This window comes from Neocloeon triangulifer, unplaced genomic scaffold (genome assembly GCF_031216515.1).
Source record: "Neocloeon triangulifer isolate White Clay Creek 2 clone unplaced genomic scaffold, ASM3121651v1 ptg000012l, whole genome shotgun sequence".
NCBI classification, from domain to species: domain Eukaryota; kingdom Metazoa; phylum Arthropoda; class Insecta; order Ephemeroptera; family Baetidae; genus Neocloeon; species Neocloeon triangulifer.
In genome coordinates, this window is record NW_026775554.1 from 15,216,602 (window position 1) to 15,232,867 (window position 16,266).

Below are 16,266 nucleotides of genomic sequence, written 5' to 3' on the forward strand. Positions count from 1 at the left end.
CTCTTCTCTCCAATTGAATTGTTGTGGTTTATCTTTTAATTATAACTTTTGAATGTTTGTATTATTTTGTATGATGTATTTCGATTTGGGCAGAGATTGTCTTCATGCCTTGTGGTGCACCAATAAATTTAATTTGCAACTAAAATTTTTCTTTTGAACTAATCATTTAAAAAAAAGCTCCTAATTTTGAACTTATATAACGTAATTATTAGGTCATCCAGTTTGTTGGTGGCAGGTCATACTATAATTCTGAACGTAGAGACGCGTCTTGAATTTTGCTATTCAAAATCAGTGTGCCAAAAAAGCGACACACACAACTTTGACGTCTAAGCTTCTTCTTTTATTTTATTGCCAGAACAGGCAGTGAATTTTAAATTTTGAAATTGTAGATCGTCACTCCGATATTTATATATGCGATCAGTTGAATCTATCACACGCACCTGAGGTGGGAGGCGTCCAGGTATATAAAACGCGGCAGAGGCTCAGCGCGTGTTCAGTCGGCCAGAATGCTGCCTAGGTTGCTGATTTTGACCCTGGCCGCCGCCCTGGCCCGAGCGGCGCCGCAAAATGCAGGCGAGCTGCGGGACATCCAGGACGCACAGGAGTTGTACAAGGGTGCGCAAGTGCTCAGGGTTGAGGCTGTGTCGGAGCACCAGAAGGAAGTTTTGAGGAAGATGCAAGAAGAACAGAGTAAGAATTGATTAAATTTAATTATAATTACTTTTCTGAATTAATTAAATATTTTTGGGGGATCACAATAAAAAAAATTAATGAACACTAAACTTTACATAAATGCTGATAATAAGTCACTGGCCTGACTAATAAGGTAAAAAAAGTTCTCTTTACTTTAACATGCAAACGTTATTGAAAACAAATAACACAAAGAAAAAGTTTTTATTAGGAAGAAGAAGTAGCCACTAGGAAAATAGATCAGGAAAGAAACCAGATTTTTTTCATTTAAATTGTTCACTTTACATGAAGTTAAATTTTAAAAGGTCACATTTTCAGTTGCTAAAACAATGAAAAGAAAGAAAGAAGCAACCAAGGTGTGAAGTGTCTATTTCAAATTTTAATCGTCGTTTTATATCTATACTGCCATATTTCATCTTGTATGTTATTTTCCTTATAAAGATTCCAATATTTCTTGATTTCTAATGAGAGCTAATAAAAAGCTTGCTTGACAAGAAAATTAAATTAAACAAATTCTGACCGTTACGATGAAAATTTATGAATAATAATAAATTAACGTGGAAACAATTAGAGATATTAAGTAAAGAAAAAATTCATACAATTGAAAAAACAGGTTGAGCATTGCCTTTTTTTACTGATTTTCGTTTCTTCATCAACATAAATTATTTGAGTGGCAAGTGGCGTGGCACTTTGCAAATGCTGCAATGGGAGGGAGTTTTGTAAATTAAAAATCAGATCAATCAATGCAACAAATTTAGAGCGTTGACCTGATGATATTCGAATGAAAATTTATGCTAATCGAACGGACAGTTATCTTGCACATTAGTTTTCCTCCTTTGATAAGTCTTTATTGACAACAAATATATTAGAATAGCCACGACGAAGAACTGCTTCTACTGCCCACCCAACAAACGAGAAAAGAATGCGGCATGCATAAGTAATGAGAGATCGCGCGTAGGTCAGCCAACAGAACCTTGCACTCCAAGGCGCCGCGTGGCCGAGCGTCAACGGTTGCGGTACAGTTATCACATCTCGGCTTCATCTGTTAAGTTTATTCTTGAACTTCTGCGCGATGATGGGACAGAAAGAAAAAACCAGTTCTCTCTCCTCTCACATGAGACTCACGCTGATTTTGGCATCTGATTGATAGGTCACGAAAGTAAAGAACGAAATTGCAAGCACCGTTATTACACGTCTGAACTTAAAGTAGCTCGCGCCCCGTCGAATTTTAACCAAGAAATTTTTCTCAACATCAAACGACTTGGATTTTACTTTGGTAGAAATCATAAATAATTTACTTTTGATGTTCTGAATTTTTTGAATGCAATAATTCATTATATTTATAGTGAAAAATTAAATGAATAAATTGTAAAAATCTGCATTTAACTTTTTGTACCATGAAAATGTGTCTCAAAATTTTTAAATTACTTCAACCTCAATATTTTTTACATTAAAGAAGATCGGCGACTTTAGAAAGAGATTTACTTGCTTTTTGCTAGAACTTCAAATTAGCTAGAACAAACAATATTAAATTGTTTTCAGTAATAAAAATGAATATGAATTTTTAATGATCTGATCAAAAGATAATAATCATTATAATAATATTTTCTGGTTCTAGAGTTGGACACGTGGTTGAATCCCGCAGCCGGACGAACTCACGTCGACATCATGGTGCCCGCACCAGCTTTGGATGTGGTCAAGGACCAACTAAGAAACGTCAGCGCGACCTTCAGGGTCATGATATCTGACGTAGAAACAGCAATTAAGGACGAAAATCCTAGCCTATCCGAGGAAGAGGAGGAAGAACTTGCGGGCAGACAAGGTAAGCCTTGGAAATAGCATCAATTTATTAAAAAATTATTGCCTTTTCAATTTGTCATTTTTCGCTTTACTATACACAAAAGACACGTCAATTTCAGTGTTTTACTCCGTGTGGCAAAAAAACTTTTGTTTCCTCTTGCAGCTCAACTGCAATTGTCGCGTGAGCAGCCGATTTGACTCGATTTGCGTTATGAATTGCAGTCGGCAAGGGCGTTAGGGCAGCGCCTGTTTTTCAGTGGAGGCGCAGGACGACGCATTATGTATCGCCTTATAACGAATTGTTTTGCTGCAAAAAGCGCGGTGAGATGACCAGGGCAGGAAATCTTTTTGTTGTCAGCTCACAAAACAAATTTGCAAGAACAAACTAACAACTGCATTTGCACTATTTTTTTATTAATAACATGAATTTTATATGTTTTGTGGGTGTCAATTAAAACTGAAGAAAAACATACACAAATGTAAAAAAGAGGTGCGACCAGCACGTGCCTGAATTAAATGTATATTCCCGAGGATGGAAAGAAATGTAAATATTTTCCAACAGATAAACAAAATGAGGCCTTTAATGGGCCCTTAAACAAAAATGTAAATAAGCAAAGCTTCCTTTCTCTCCGCGCACATAAATTACCTCGCAATTCTGTGTGTTGCATTTATTTGTATATCTTTTGTGTTTCATTGGCAGGCATGAATTAATCATTTTTGTTTGGCACCATGTCTTGCATTTTAATTTATCGCCGCAAAAGTAGACAACTGGTCTGATTTCGCTCATTGCGATTTTGTTTCAGGTCATCGTTTCACCTTGCAGAGCTACCATAGGGTCGCCGATATTCACGGTTATTTGGACTACTTGGCACAGACGTATCCTGATATTTGTTCAGTCCAAACTATTGGATCGTCCGTTGAGGGCAGGCCGATAAAAATGATCAAAATTTCTTCTTCAAAAAGCAGAAGCGAGAGAGCAACTAAACCTGCATTTTATATTGATGGAGGCAAGTAGCGCAATTGACGTACTACGAAAAGCGAATCAATTTTATTTCTCAAATATACAGTTGATCATGCGCATTTATTTTTTTTATAGTTTTTTAATGAAGTGAAGAAAATAGTGCTTTGTCCCTTTTTGAAACTTCTGTTCATTTAAAAACAAACTGCAAATCTACTCTTTTAAATGGAAATTGAGTAAGTGGTTAACATATTCATAGTCAGCACGTTAAACTTGAAAAACCTATAGCTTAGCTCAATATTTATATCAACTAGCAGTATCAGAAGATATAAAAAAAAAACCAGTCTGTGGCGGAAAATAAAAAATTTGAGAAAATTTATAGGAATTTAGAGTTAGAGAAGTTGCATTTATAAATCATATTTCTTTTGTTTCCATTTTCAGGTATTCATGCTCGGGAGTGGATCTCGCCAGCCTCTGTGGGCTACATCATAAAAGAGTTGACAGAAAATCGGGACAGCAACACTTTTGCCGACAAAGTCGACTTTTACATCGTCCCAGTTGTGAACCCTGATGGTTACGAGCACACGCACAACGGCGTGCGGTTGTGGCGCAAAAACAGGAAGGACGCCAGCAAGGGTAGATGCGCCGGCACTGACCTGAACAGGAATTTTGGCTACAAGTGGGGTGGTGCGGGATCGAGTCACGACCCCTGTCAGGAAATCTACGCCGGAAGCGCTCCCTTCTCTGAGCCCGAGACACAGGCCATCAGGAATTTTGTTTCCAACTTAGGCACCAGCGTCAGGGTAGGCAGTGTTTAAAAAAGTAATAAATTTGAATTAAAACGCATTCATCTTATTTTTCGTTAGGCTTATGTGACGTTCCACAGTTACGGACAGTACATTCTGTACCCATGGGGTTATGACAAAAAAGTTCCCCCCGATTACGCTGATTTGGACAGGGTGGGCAAGAAGGCAGCTCAGAATATGAGACAAGTTGGTGGCGCCTCTTATACGGTTGGAAACTCTGCAAGCCTTTTGTATGCCGCTTCAGGTATGTAATAGATTTTTATTATTAATTTAATTTGTATTCAATCCAAACAATGGTTGATTTTTTTTTACTATTTAAAATTAAATTTTTGAATATTGTAAAATTAAATTATTTATTTAAGGAGGTGCCGATGATTGGGCTAAGGGAGGCCCTAGGGTCAAGTACACTTACACAATTGAGCTGAGAGACAGAGGTCGTTTTGGATTCCTGCTGCCAGCGCAGTACATTCAGCCAACTGGTAGAGAGGCATTTGCAGCTATTAAAACTATTTCCGAGGAAATTACAACTTCTGGCTGATCTCAATTTTCATCCCTCTGATGAACAAATGCGATAAAATACAAAGTTTAGGAGAAGTTTTTTAATGTACTGGCCACAAATGGTTTTTATTTATTTAAATAAAAAGCAAAATGCTACAAAAAAAAATAATAAATGTGCTTTTGTTTTGACTCCTTTTTTCTGTTTTATGTTATATTAGTATTGATTTGTATAGTAAAACAAATCTAGATTTTATTGGATAACTAATAAAACACCATTACAACCTCATCTGACTGAATGAGACAAGATGTTGATAAATAAAATTGTCATGATCATTGGAGTGCCATCTTTTTTTGTTTACTAATTAAATTAGAAGGCACATTGGCAATGCAGGAGATTTAATGACAATATATTATTTCATATCAGACAAATTAGGAATTCAGCTCAATTTCTAAAAAATTCATAAATGACTTTTTAATTTTTTCTTTTACAATTGCAATTGCACACAACACACCTCTTTGCACATAGCGGTGTCGTGTGGCTTTTTGATTTGGTCCATCCCGCTAAATCCATAGAAATATTACTACCAGAAGGGACTCAAAGCTGGCAGCACTGGCAACAATAACAAAAATAATGGCATCCAGATTTATCAGCCTCAAGAGAAATTAATATAATTCTCTCAGTTTAATTCGATAAAATGTTTTAATTCAGGAGGAGTGCCTAATTTTGTGAAACGATAAAGGCAATGGACGCGGGAGTCAGTGAAGAGTTGGCCGCTGACCTTACGAGGGTGTGTATTCAGAAAAATTATACAATATTGCGGATGATAACAACTCAATATTTTAAATTAGAGCATTATTACATAATCCTATATAAATAATTTTCAATAATTCTCTTAGGCAATGCGGCTGTTTTTAAAGGGTTCTGCCCTTGAGGAGGAAGGACAGTTGAGGGACGCAGTCATTTTTTACCGCAAAGCTGTGCAGCTTGTCCCTGACGTGGAACAACGTGTTCATGAACTGTCCCAAAAAACAGGTATATTATTGTTACAAAAATTCATTATTAATACTTATTAAAATTTTAAATTGTTTTTCTACAGTGACAACCACAAACAGAAAGGAAAAAGGAGTTGATGACAATGCAAATAAGCAAGCCGAGGAGGTCGTATTTGAAGATTTGCCTGCAAAATTTTCCCAAATAATTTCCCAGCAAGGAACAGTCGCCCTTCCCAACACAAATCCAGAGGTTATTCAAGTTTTTCAATAGCTTCTTGTTAAATATTTAAAAAAATAATATGTATTTCAGGGCACCCATATAAGTCGGTTGCCTCCTGAACTTATCCTGCTTTTGCTCCGATGGATTGTGTCATCGGAACTTGACTTTCGCTCCTGGGCCCGATTTTCCGAAGTTTGCCGTGGATTTTACTTGGCCGCTCATGACAATGAGTTGTGGCGCCTTATTTGCAAGAGACAGTGGGGATGTGCCGTAGAGGGTCGAAGAAAATGGCGTGTTGAGTTTGACCGCCGGCCCAGGGTCAGGGTCGACGGCTGCTATATTGCCCGAGTTACTTATGCGCGACCTGGAGAGTTGAGGTAATTTTTCTAAGAAAGTTTTAAATTTGAATAGCTGAGTAAAAATTTTCAGTTTCCAAACCTCGGAATACCTGCCTTGGCACACAGTGCAGTATTTCAGACTGGTCAGGTTTTTCACTGGTGGTCTTGCCTTCATGCTCACTTCGGCAGAGTTGCCCAAAGTGAGTGTGGGCTATCTGAGAACAAGACGAGTGGCTCATCCCCAGGTTTTGAGAGGACACTACAAAGTAAATGGCACAAGATTGACCGCAGAACTAACTGAGGCGCCCCGTCTTAAGCCGAGGGTGGAAATCAGAAGACGAGGGCCTCCACCGCATGATTCGGGATTCAGAAAATACTTATTGGTATAACTTATGACAGATTTTTTATGAATTTTTGATAAAACATTTTTTCCTCAGGAATTGGAAATTGCCGGTCAAAAACTGATATGGTCACGTTATAGCATTGAGACAACATATCTCTCAGGGCAGAAATCGGTGTGCGAGCTTGACTTAAACCAAAATCAGTTTCCTGCGTTCAATTTCGCTCGAGTGCGTAGCTACGTGCAAATGCCTTCCCAGGAGATGCTGTGATAAATATAACAATTCAAATTTTTCATGTAGAGAACTAGTTCAATTAGAACCGTAATATTAATATTGTTATTTTTTTATTAATAAGGTGATTATGCTGTTCTGTGAATTAAAATAAATTTCCAAGTTTATAAAAGTTCTAGAAAATCTTTCTAGCCTTATTTGGTAAAACATCATATAATTTGCGGTACATACACATCAAATTAGATTAGCACACACGCAGCTGTTGGCCCTACTGTGCCGTCTTGCACACCCTCGTCGAAGGGGCGTATAATATTTTTAGTTATCTAGCTAGCATCGTCCTCAAGGACGCACTTCTTCAACTCGGCCTGAGGAAGCCGTGACTATGGCTGGGGAATGGATGGGTCGACTTCCTGATAAGGCCAAAGATGTGCCCTTTTTTAGGCTCGCAATTCCAGGTAATTTAATAAAATCTACCAACTATAAAATGTAGATTAGATTTAACACACCGGATGTGATTTTACCCCAAGCTATACTAAATGAGCCCTGTCTTAAACCGAAGTCCTAGACTAATCAGCTGATAAGTGCTTTGAGATTAGTACTTTTGAGACTCAACAATAAAATAAATATTTGTTAAAACTGATCTTATTTCATTATATGAAAAAATTGAACAATAATTTAAAACATTGCCAACTTAGGCGTTTTTCATGCAGAATATTCCAGACGAGTTAAATTGGTACAATAAAATTTTAATTTAGCATTATTAATAATAAATTTATTATTATTTAAGTAAAACTGCTATTCCTCCTCATTGTTGCTGTAATTTAAAAACAAATCTGTTGAAATATATATTTAAAATCATGTGCAGAAAAGCTTTTCAAGGGTTTTGAGTAATTTTCTAAATTTTACAGAAGAAAGTTTTTTTTTTTAATATTCTCAAAATATTTAAAGTATATCAAGCCTTATAATTCCAACGGTTAATATTAAAATGGGCTATATTTTTCATTATTAATTTAATTAATTATGGAATGAGGGTTAAATTTTTAATTCTTATTGTTCCATATAAGATTTGAGATTTTTTTAGCCTCGATTATTTCAAAATTTGCTGGAAAAAATACTTTTATATTAGGCCAAAGTACCATAATTTTAAGTAAAAAATCCAATCTTCTCTTAGAATAATTTAAAAAAATTACAAAACCGAAATAATTTTAGTCATTTTGCTCATCCTTTTTCGCAGGCACCCACGACTCTCTGAGTTACACGATAAGCGCCAGCGCCCCATTGGCGCCGGACTGTCCGACAGCCGTGCGAAAGATGGAGAAAATGTTCGGCGCGGTGACGCGGTCCATCCTCTACAACTGGAGTGTAACGCAGCGATTGAAAATCAGCGATCAATTGCGTCACGGCATTCGCTACCTGGACCTGAGAGTGGCCATGCCCGTGGACGGCAGAGACAGAAACTCGCAACCGCTGGTCGTTCACCACCTTTGCGGAACCGAAATCGGCCCCCTCTTGGCAGAGGTGGACGCATTTCTCAGCGCGTTCGACCAAGAGGTCGTCGTCTTAGATTTCCAGCACTTTTACAATTTCACCTCGGACGATCATACTCAATTTATTAAGCACATGCAAGGGCTCTTTGGCTCGCGCCTCTGCCCATACTGGCCCGGCGCCCCTGAAGAAATTACTCTTCGATGGATGCAGGTATTAAAAAATAGCTGCAAAATAATAGTAGTTTTCATTTATATTGGACTTGCTGGACTTCAAAAATAAAAATAGCATTGATAAAAATCACTTTTACATCATCAAATTATTAAAAAAGTAATTATGAGACTTAAATGAAGCAAAAGTTAATTTTACAGTTTAATCAAATTTTTAGTCGTAATTGAGGTGGAAGCATTTTAATATTTTTTTTTAAACATCTGAAATAAATTGATGTATGTTATAGTGTATTCATCACACCTTTCGTATTTCAATAGTAGTTTATGATAAATATAGTTTTTCAATTAATATGGGCTATACCGCCTATAACAAATCAATGTCAATTTGAGGGAAGCTTTTGTGCTTTTGTTTTTCATGTAAAATTCAAATATGCTTCTTGTTTCCTTTTCTTGTTCCATTTTCAAACTTTTTTCTTTAGTCAGAAGAATAATTATATAATAATTATAAATTGCATTTATTATAAAAATTATAAAAATAATAAAAATAATAAAACAATAATTTAAAGTGGTTTATTGGGGAAAAAAACGCTTCTCAATTTTATCAATCAAATTTTCAAACCGACAGTGAAAAGTATAGCAAAATCAAAACTTGATCATTATTTTGACTTTAGAAATTTCTTTAATTTAGACATGCAAAATCTTTCCTTTTCAGGCGCTTGGCCATCAAATAGTGCTTGTGTACCGAACGGACGACTTCCAAGGCGCCCCTGGTTTGTGGCCTGGCGAAGCCCTGCCTTCGCCATGGCCCAACGTTCGCGAGCCCCGCGCCCTCATCGGCTTTCTGGAACGCGGGCTGGTCGCGCGCGACAAGCGTCGGGGTCACGTTTCCCAGTGCGTGTTGACCCCGCGCACCACCACCGTCGTTCCCGCCGGCATGTGCTCGAATCTGCGCAGGGGTCTCGTCCGAAAGTGCAACCAGGCCGTCGTCCCATGGCTCGGACGGCAATCGGCTGGCACTGGAGGGATCAACGTTGCGATCGCTGATTTTGTCGGAGTTGACGGATGCGCTTTTGTTGAAACGATTGTCCAACTCAATTTCAAAAAGTTCTCAGAGAAATCACGTTGAAAATTAGACAACTATTATGTATATCGACGATGATCCCTTCCCGTCCGAGTTGTATTTAATAACCCTTTTGTGATGAAAAAAGTCGTGCTTAGCAACGTTAAAAACGTTCCCATAGCCAAATCTTATAGAATTATAAGGAAAATGTGGTGAAAAATTCATATCTCAAGTAATTTTGTCACAAAAAGGAATGAAACCTCCGCGCATAATAATTTCATTTTTCTAATTTATATGTAATTTCCCAGCAAAGGGGTATGTCCTGGGAAATTTTAGAGACATGTGCTTTACAAACTATAACACAAAACAGCCTGATAGTCTATAGGGAAAAAATATACTTTTGGAAAATATCGAAAATATAGATGAATTATGAAATTGGTCCATTAAAAGTATGGATTGCATGGCGACCAAGATTTACAATACATGATAAACTAGTCCACATGAAACATTTCCCACAGCAATTAAATTAATTGGAATGACCCATGCAGGTTAAAAATTTTGATGTTGAACGGTTAAACTGCTATTTAAAAAGAACCTTCCATTAAGCAACAAATTACAAAAAAGTAAATAAATGAAAAGTCGTCCATGGCCCCTATTTTTGTGAGCCCATTTTCCTCTACATGATAAAAAAACTGATCTCTCTGATATTAGTCCCTTTTGGGATAAATTAAACTAGTCAAATGATTAAGAAAAAATAATAATAATCTGATTCTGCAGAGAATTGCTCCACTTTTCCATAATAATTACGCCGTTGGACTTAAGAATGTGCCAATTGAACCCACATTCATGCTCAGAACTACTCGGAAAGAAATTTTTAAATTTTAATTTTATTAAATAATTGTTGTGATACTTTCATTATTATAATATCTTTTATTTAACTTATATATATGGATAATAATTATTTTCTTCTACTTGTAATTTTATTAAAAAATGTTGAAGTGGTTTTTACTCTCATTATCATTATGCACAACTTGTAAAACAAATTGACCTATATAGTACTTTTTTTCTGTTTTTGTAACGCGTAATTCAACTGTGGAAGAAATTTAAATGTGTGCATTGCAAAATAAGTATTCAATAAAATATTATCAGGATTTTATTATTATTCCGTCAATAAATTTTAAGTTAAAAAAAATACATGTTTGCGGCGTTTGTGCAATAATATTGTACTGCTTCTAAAATTACTTGGTATAGTTGTTATGCAGATGCAAAAAAAAAACATTCCAAATAAATATAATATTGTATTGTCCAGGTACTGTCTTGGTATAATTATGCGTTCAGTGTTTTTCATGTGCAATGCGCATTGCATACATGCAGTATTTTGCAGTACTAGTAATTTATAGCTTAATTGTGTTGTGATTATCGGTGATTTCTATGTAAAACTAGTTGAATAATATATTGTACTATTTATATTGTAATTTTAACTTGTTTGATTCTAAAATATCAACCTATCTTCTATTCTAAATAAATTTTTTGTAATTAAGAATATTTTGTCACTTACTATTAGTTGAGTCAGTTGGCGAAAGTTTCTGCGGTTCTGGTCTTGTTTACTTTCTTTCGCGACTTTAGTCACGAACTGCCAAAATGCGAAGGAGAATGTCTTGTAGAAACGGCTGGGCGAGCTTAAAAATAGAAAGATACAAATGAATAAATATATTATCAGGGGCTATAAAAAAGATTGCATAAAAACATGAAGAATAAATAAATTTTTACTTTTTATGAGGTTTTTACAAAGACACTACTCTACACTAATCAGAACAGAAAAACACACGCATCTTAACAATTATGTACTTATGTACATATCTGAGAAATAAATTTACGTTTGTCTTTGGCTCTTCTTTGTTCCCTTCTCTCCTTTGCCAGGCTAGGCTGACTCAGAGTGACTGCAGGTTCGTGCTTGTCGTTTGTCTGAGCTTGTCTTCATCTGTCGGCCCGCGGCCGTCAGACATTGTCCGTGACGTCTGTATTCTGTATTTGTCTCTGTTTCGTGCACTTTTTCTACCCCCGCATTCACAAATTGAGTAAATAAGAGGTTGTTAAAAGAAAACAAGTACATACTTGGCTGAACTGCAACTGCAGCGCCTGACGGCCTTGACAAGTCTTAGCTTGGGTGAGGGGATGGATGGGATTTTGCAGCAGCGGGGTGATTGGCTGGTTTCTGCTTCTGGTGCCGCATTCCGTCTTCTGGTGGACGCTTGTGGAATTTGAGAATACTTTTTCCTTTCGTTCATTTATACTGGAAAGCTGGCAACAAGCGTCAGCAATCGCAGCAAGCCGAACAACCAATAACAGCAAAAATTCGAAATCTCTCTCTGGTTGCCTCTGTTTCTTGCGCAGAGACGAGCAGGACCTTCTCTCACTCAGGTTTCTTACTTCTGCGGATTTGGATGAGATAGTGAGTCGGTCGCAATTGTCGATTGTAGCATTAGTTGCTAGTCGCGTGACGCGTCAGGTCAGTCATTCAAGAGCTAGTAACAGCGCGAACTGAATTTTGTAAGCGTTTTTTTGCGTACAGTGAGTGACTGATCTTTCCCTTTGCATGATTTTGATTATGTACTTAATACATTACATATTTATGCTATGTCTTTTTTCCCCTGAATATTGCTGAATATTGATGTATTATTTTGTACATAAATCTGTAAATCGTTGAACAGCCGTTTGCAGTGTTTGCACTTGAAATATTTTGTAAACGTTTTGTTTATTACAGTTATTACACACATCAATAATTATGCATTTTGCGGCATTTTGCATTTTATGCTCTCATTTATGATGGGTATTGCACAAGGATTGATTGGACGCACATCAAAATTTACATACATAATTGATTCTGTTTTGTTTGCATAAACGTGATGTACATTTTCATCATGTTTTGTAGTTTTTACAGTATTATCGATAATCTGTGATGTATAATTCCGTGTTAATGCAAAAAATATATATTATGTAGCATGAGAAGCAGAAAGAAATAAGCTTTCGTAAATGGAATCTAAATATCTTCAACTTGATCCGATACTATTTTTGCATTATTTTTAACATTTTAAAATATAAAATGTGTAACTAAAATGAGTATGACACGTTGGACCACAGCTGTAAATTATGTATGATTGACCAAGCATTTTCCCCCCATTTTAAAACTTACCATCACTGCAAATTCTATTTTGATTTCAATCATAGCATAATTTTATAATAATATATAATGTATTTCTACACTATTTTTTTTTTCATTTTCACAGCGTTTCCTTGGTGGAAATGGATTTGGGTGTTGAACTGATTGAGTTGCCTGCAAAGAGGCGACGAGAAATATCTCCTCAAAAGCAGGTGCAAAATGAGCAGCTTGTGCACAAAATTGAGGTAGATGAAAAAATGGCCAAGTTTGAAGATGACGTCATGAGCAGGTATTTACAATTATGTCATAATTATTCAGTTATTTTAATTTAAAATGTGCATCTTGCTAACTCATGCACCAAAAAGTCTTACCAAAATTAAAATTATTGCATTTGGTTGTTCATTTTTCAGCAATCAGGAAAATATTGCAGTGGGAGGAGAGCAGCCTGCAAAATTGATTGCTTTAGGGACTTCCTCAACCCCAAAGAGAGCTTCAGGCCATCTGGTAATAATTATATTGTTCTTGAATGTCTCTTTTGTTATCGCCGTGTATGGTATAATTTTAAAGACGCGAAGCTGAATTTATGCACAATTTTTGATGTCACTAAAAAATCGTACGTGCACATTTAATTAATTCATATTTAAAATTTCAGGCTGCAGTGCCCAACTTCTCAGAGTATCTGAATCAGCAGATGTTCCAAAAAGGTTTTTTTACTTAGCAACCATATTTCAGTTATTATCTCTCTAATTTTAACATATATTAATCTGCAGGAGAGATTCAAGATAGAAAGTCTCGCCCTCGTCAACGAGGATCTGGCCACTGCAGGTGCTGCACTTGCACCCATTCTCAGTCCCCATCGCCAATCAGGCGTCGTCGCTCGTTGACACCCAAACAAACCAGTGGGAATTTACAGGTTGGCAATGATGACACTCCTTTTTTGTCACCTCAAAATGCTGAGGATGCCGAGATTGAAGTGGTTAGTATTAATGATTTGAAATATTTTCATTTATTTATATTAATTTAACTACACTTTACTCCCAGAAACGTAACTAATATTAGTCTGATATTATCAACCTAATTAAACTATAGTTTATTGTGTAAAACTCCCCTGATGAAGAAAGTTATATTCTATTGACCCATATTATTTTTCCAATAAACAATATACATTATCATTTACACTTTGGAGAAAATGTGTTTTAATGATGCTGCGGATACTGTAGAATAATTTTTATTTTGCAATGGCATACCTAGCATTTAAAACTTTCCCTTTATCTGCATTTTAGGTGCATCTCAAAACAGGCCAGCCTGCTCAAAAGAAATCATTCAAATCAGAAGGTAATAATATTTATCATGCAATATGAGAAATTTTTGAAGGATAATTCAAAATAATATATTATATTTCTCTCATAAGTGGAATTTACAGGCAAATCAAAAATGCAAATTCCTGAGGACCAAGTGTCTGCCTATGACTACAAAGGACCTGTCAAGGTGCTGTGCAGCCAAGTCTTGGGCAAAGAACGTCGCAAAGACTACTGCCTGTTCTGCAAGAAGCTAACCGCCAACTATAAGAGGCACTACATGGAAGAACACATCAAAGAGGAAGAAGTGCAGCTGGCTTCTGAAATGGAAACAAATGGAGTTTTCTCTGCTTGGAAATATTTGCAGCACAAAGGCAACGATGTGCACAACAACTTGCCAGTCCTGCACTCACAATCAGGATACATCATTCCTGGGAGATTGTCTTTCGGAGGGCAGAATTTGGTTCAATTGGTACGATGCAAGGATTGTCGAATGGTGCTCTGCAAATCCTCCCTGAGCTCACACAGAAAGCTCACTTGCATAGGCATCAAATGGCAGGCGTATTTGAACACAAGAAAGCAGAAAAGGTATCTTTTAATTATGGTTATGAAAAAAAAATATGTATGTATTAATATTTTCGTTGGATTCAGGGCTCAAAAAGAAAACCTGATAAGGATCCTCCAGCAGAATCAGCTTTCTAAGGGTCAGATGGACTTCTTGATGAGAGATGAATTGACTGAGGATTTCCTTACAACCATGCTGACGAATAATCCAAATAAGTCGGAGAAAGACATGGCTGAAACCGCCATGCAATTGGCCAATTTTTTTGCCTTGGTGAAGACTCTTCGGCCTGACATCACCAACTACATGCAGCTTCTGTCAATTGCCAACACCCAACTGCTGGCTGAAACCATTCGGCGTCGATGCTTCACCTACTCGGGTGGGATTGAGCTGCACCCTGGTCTGATGAAGTTCCTGCGTACAACTGTGTTCAACCTGAGCTTGCACGCTATGGAGTACAAGATAAACAAGCGGTTCCCGCTTGAGGAAGTGAATTCGTCCAGGGAGCTCACTCACTACTTGCTGTCTAACTCCTGGAATGAGATGTTGAAAGAAAACAACTAGAGGTAGATACTATAGAAAAGAGGTTGATTCACAGATGAGGAAACATTTTGATACATCTTTGGATTCACCAATAGGAAGGATATATATTTAAAACAACACATGCACATAAGCTAACTTTTTTTTAGAACACATGCAGATTAAAAATACTAATTCCATTTAGTATTAAAATCCAATTGCACAAATTTCTCTTTACTGGTTTCTAGATAAATTCAAAGCTTTATGCAATTATACTGTCTTAGTAAGGTCAGGGTAAGGTCATCGCTATGATGAAATTTAATGAAGAATACACCTTGCACCTTGTGTGTTTTTCTGATTTATACTTGCCAAAAATTTAAATATTTATTTTAATATAACATACATTTTCTATGTTGAAATACAAAGTTATTAAAAATTGTTTAATAATTTTTCCTGTTAAGGATAGCAAATTCCTATTTATGAGATTTAAGAATCTGAATTTAATTTTCATTATAAATTAATCTTATATTTGAAAAAATACTTGACATAAAATGTAAGGTGTACTCTTTAAAATGATGGGATTGTAAAGCAAAAAATGCCACAAATATTTATGGATTGTACTGTGTGTTGATTGATATACGGTATTATACACTACATCACTCTTCATTAGACTAGACTGCAGCAGCAAAATTAAATATATTTCGATATATTTATTCATTTATTACTTGCAGTACGATTAATTATTGCACTTTGATACTTTCTTGTGTACACTAAATACCTATTCAGTTATTCACTACTTTGTCAGATAATTGTAAAATCATTTTGTTTTGCACTAGAAAAATAAAATTACAAATGCAAAACTGATATGTAGTTGTATGATTATATGTATTCTAACGCGTTGTGATTAAAGAATAATACGGAATAATAATTATTAGTATACAACGTTCATAATTTTGTTTCCTGTACTATACACAGAAGCGTTTAACATACATTTTTCAATATTTGTCGCTCTTTTGCTCTTGAGTTTGGGCTTTAATATTATGCCAGAGCTGATAAATTGTTAGTCATTTTTTTTTTGTGTTTGATGACTTAATTAATTGTGAAGAAAAGTCTTCACTGTACTGTAATCACTACTGT

General features: G+C 36.0%; 4 protein-coding genes across 9 annotated transcripts; all 4 read left to right on the forward strand.

Moving 5' to 3' along the window:
- The first annotated feature begins 492 nt into the window (after positions 1-492).
- Positions 493-4,919, forward strand: LOC132198430 (carboxypeptidase B-like). Its single transcript, XM_059622478.1, has 6 exons — positions 493-690; positions 2,309-2,512; positions 3,294-3,497; positions 3,890-4,251; positions 4,315-4,498; positions 4,617-4,919. Exons 1-6 carry the CDS (start codon positions 507-509, stop codon positions 4,790-4,792), a joined length of 1,314 nt encoding a protein of 437 aa, XP_059478461.1. The 5' UTR covers positions 493-506; the 3' UTR covers positions 4,793-4,919.
- A 429-nt stretch (positions 4,920-5,348) lies between these two features.
- Positions 5,349-7,052, forward strand: LOC132196987 (F-box only protein 9). Its single transcript, XM_059619982.1, has 6 exons — positions 5,349-5,540; positions 5,650-5,785; positions 5,850-5,995; positions 6,056-6,342; positions 6,395-6,686; positions 6,741-7,052. The coding sequence occupies exons 1-6, from the start codon at positions 5,496-5,498 to the stop codon at positions 6,912-6,914; spliced, it is 1,080 nt and encodes a 359-aa protein (XP_059475965.1). The 5' UTR covers positions 5,349-5,495; the 3' UTR covers positions 6,915-7,052.
- A 137-nt stretch (positions 7,053-7,189) lies between these two features.
- On the forward strand, positions 7,190-11,038 carry LOC132197241 (PI-PLC X domain-containing protein 3). The gene is made up of 3 exons (XM_059620392.1): positions 7,190-7,330; positions 8,110-8,573; positions 9,243-11,038. Exons 1-3 carry the CDS (start codon positions 7,258-7,260, stop codon positions 9,654-9,656), a joined length of 951 nt encoding a protein of 316 aa, XP_059476375.1. The 5' UTR covers positions 7,190-7,257; the 3' UTR covers positions 9,657-11,038.
- An 854-nt stretch (positions 11,039-11,892) lies between these two features.
- On the forward strand, positions 11,893-16,005 carry LOC132196687 (uncharacterized). 6 transcript variants are annotated; one of them, XM_059619493.1, is made up of 8 exons: positions 11,893-12,042; positions 12,878-13,039; positions 13,161-13,254; positions 13,403-13,454; positions 13,521-13,726; positions 14,034-14,085; positions 14,162-14,636; positions 14,700-16,005. In XM_059619493.1, the coding sequence occupies exons 1-8, from the start codon at positions 12,035-12,037 to the stop codon at positions 15,172-15,174; spliced, it is 1,524 nt and encodes a 507-aa protein (XP_059475476.1). In that variant the 5' UTR covers positions 11,893-12,034; the 3' UTR covers positions 15,175-16,005. The 6 variants fall into 6 exon arrangements, with proteins under 6 accessions (XP_059475476.1, XP_059475478.1, XP_059475479.1 ...); XM_059619495.1 differs by having other exon boundaries at positions 11,997-12,140; XM_059619496.1 differs by lacking the exon at positions 11,893-12,042 and adding an exon at positions 12,047-12,161.
- The last annotated feature ends 261 nt before the right edge of the window (positions 16,006-16,266 follow it).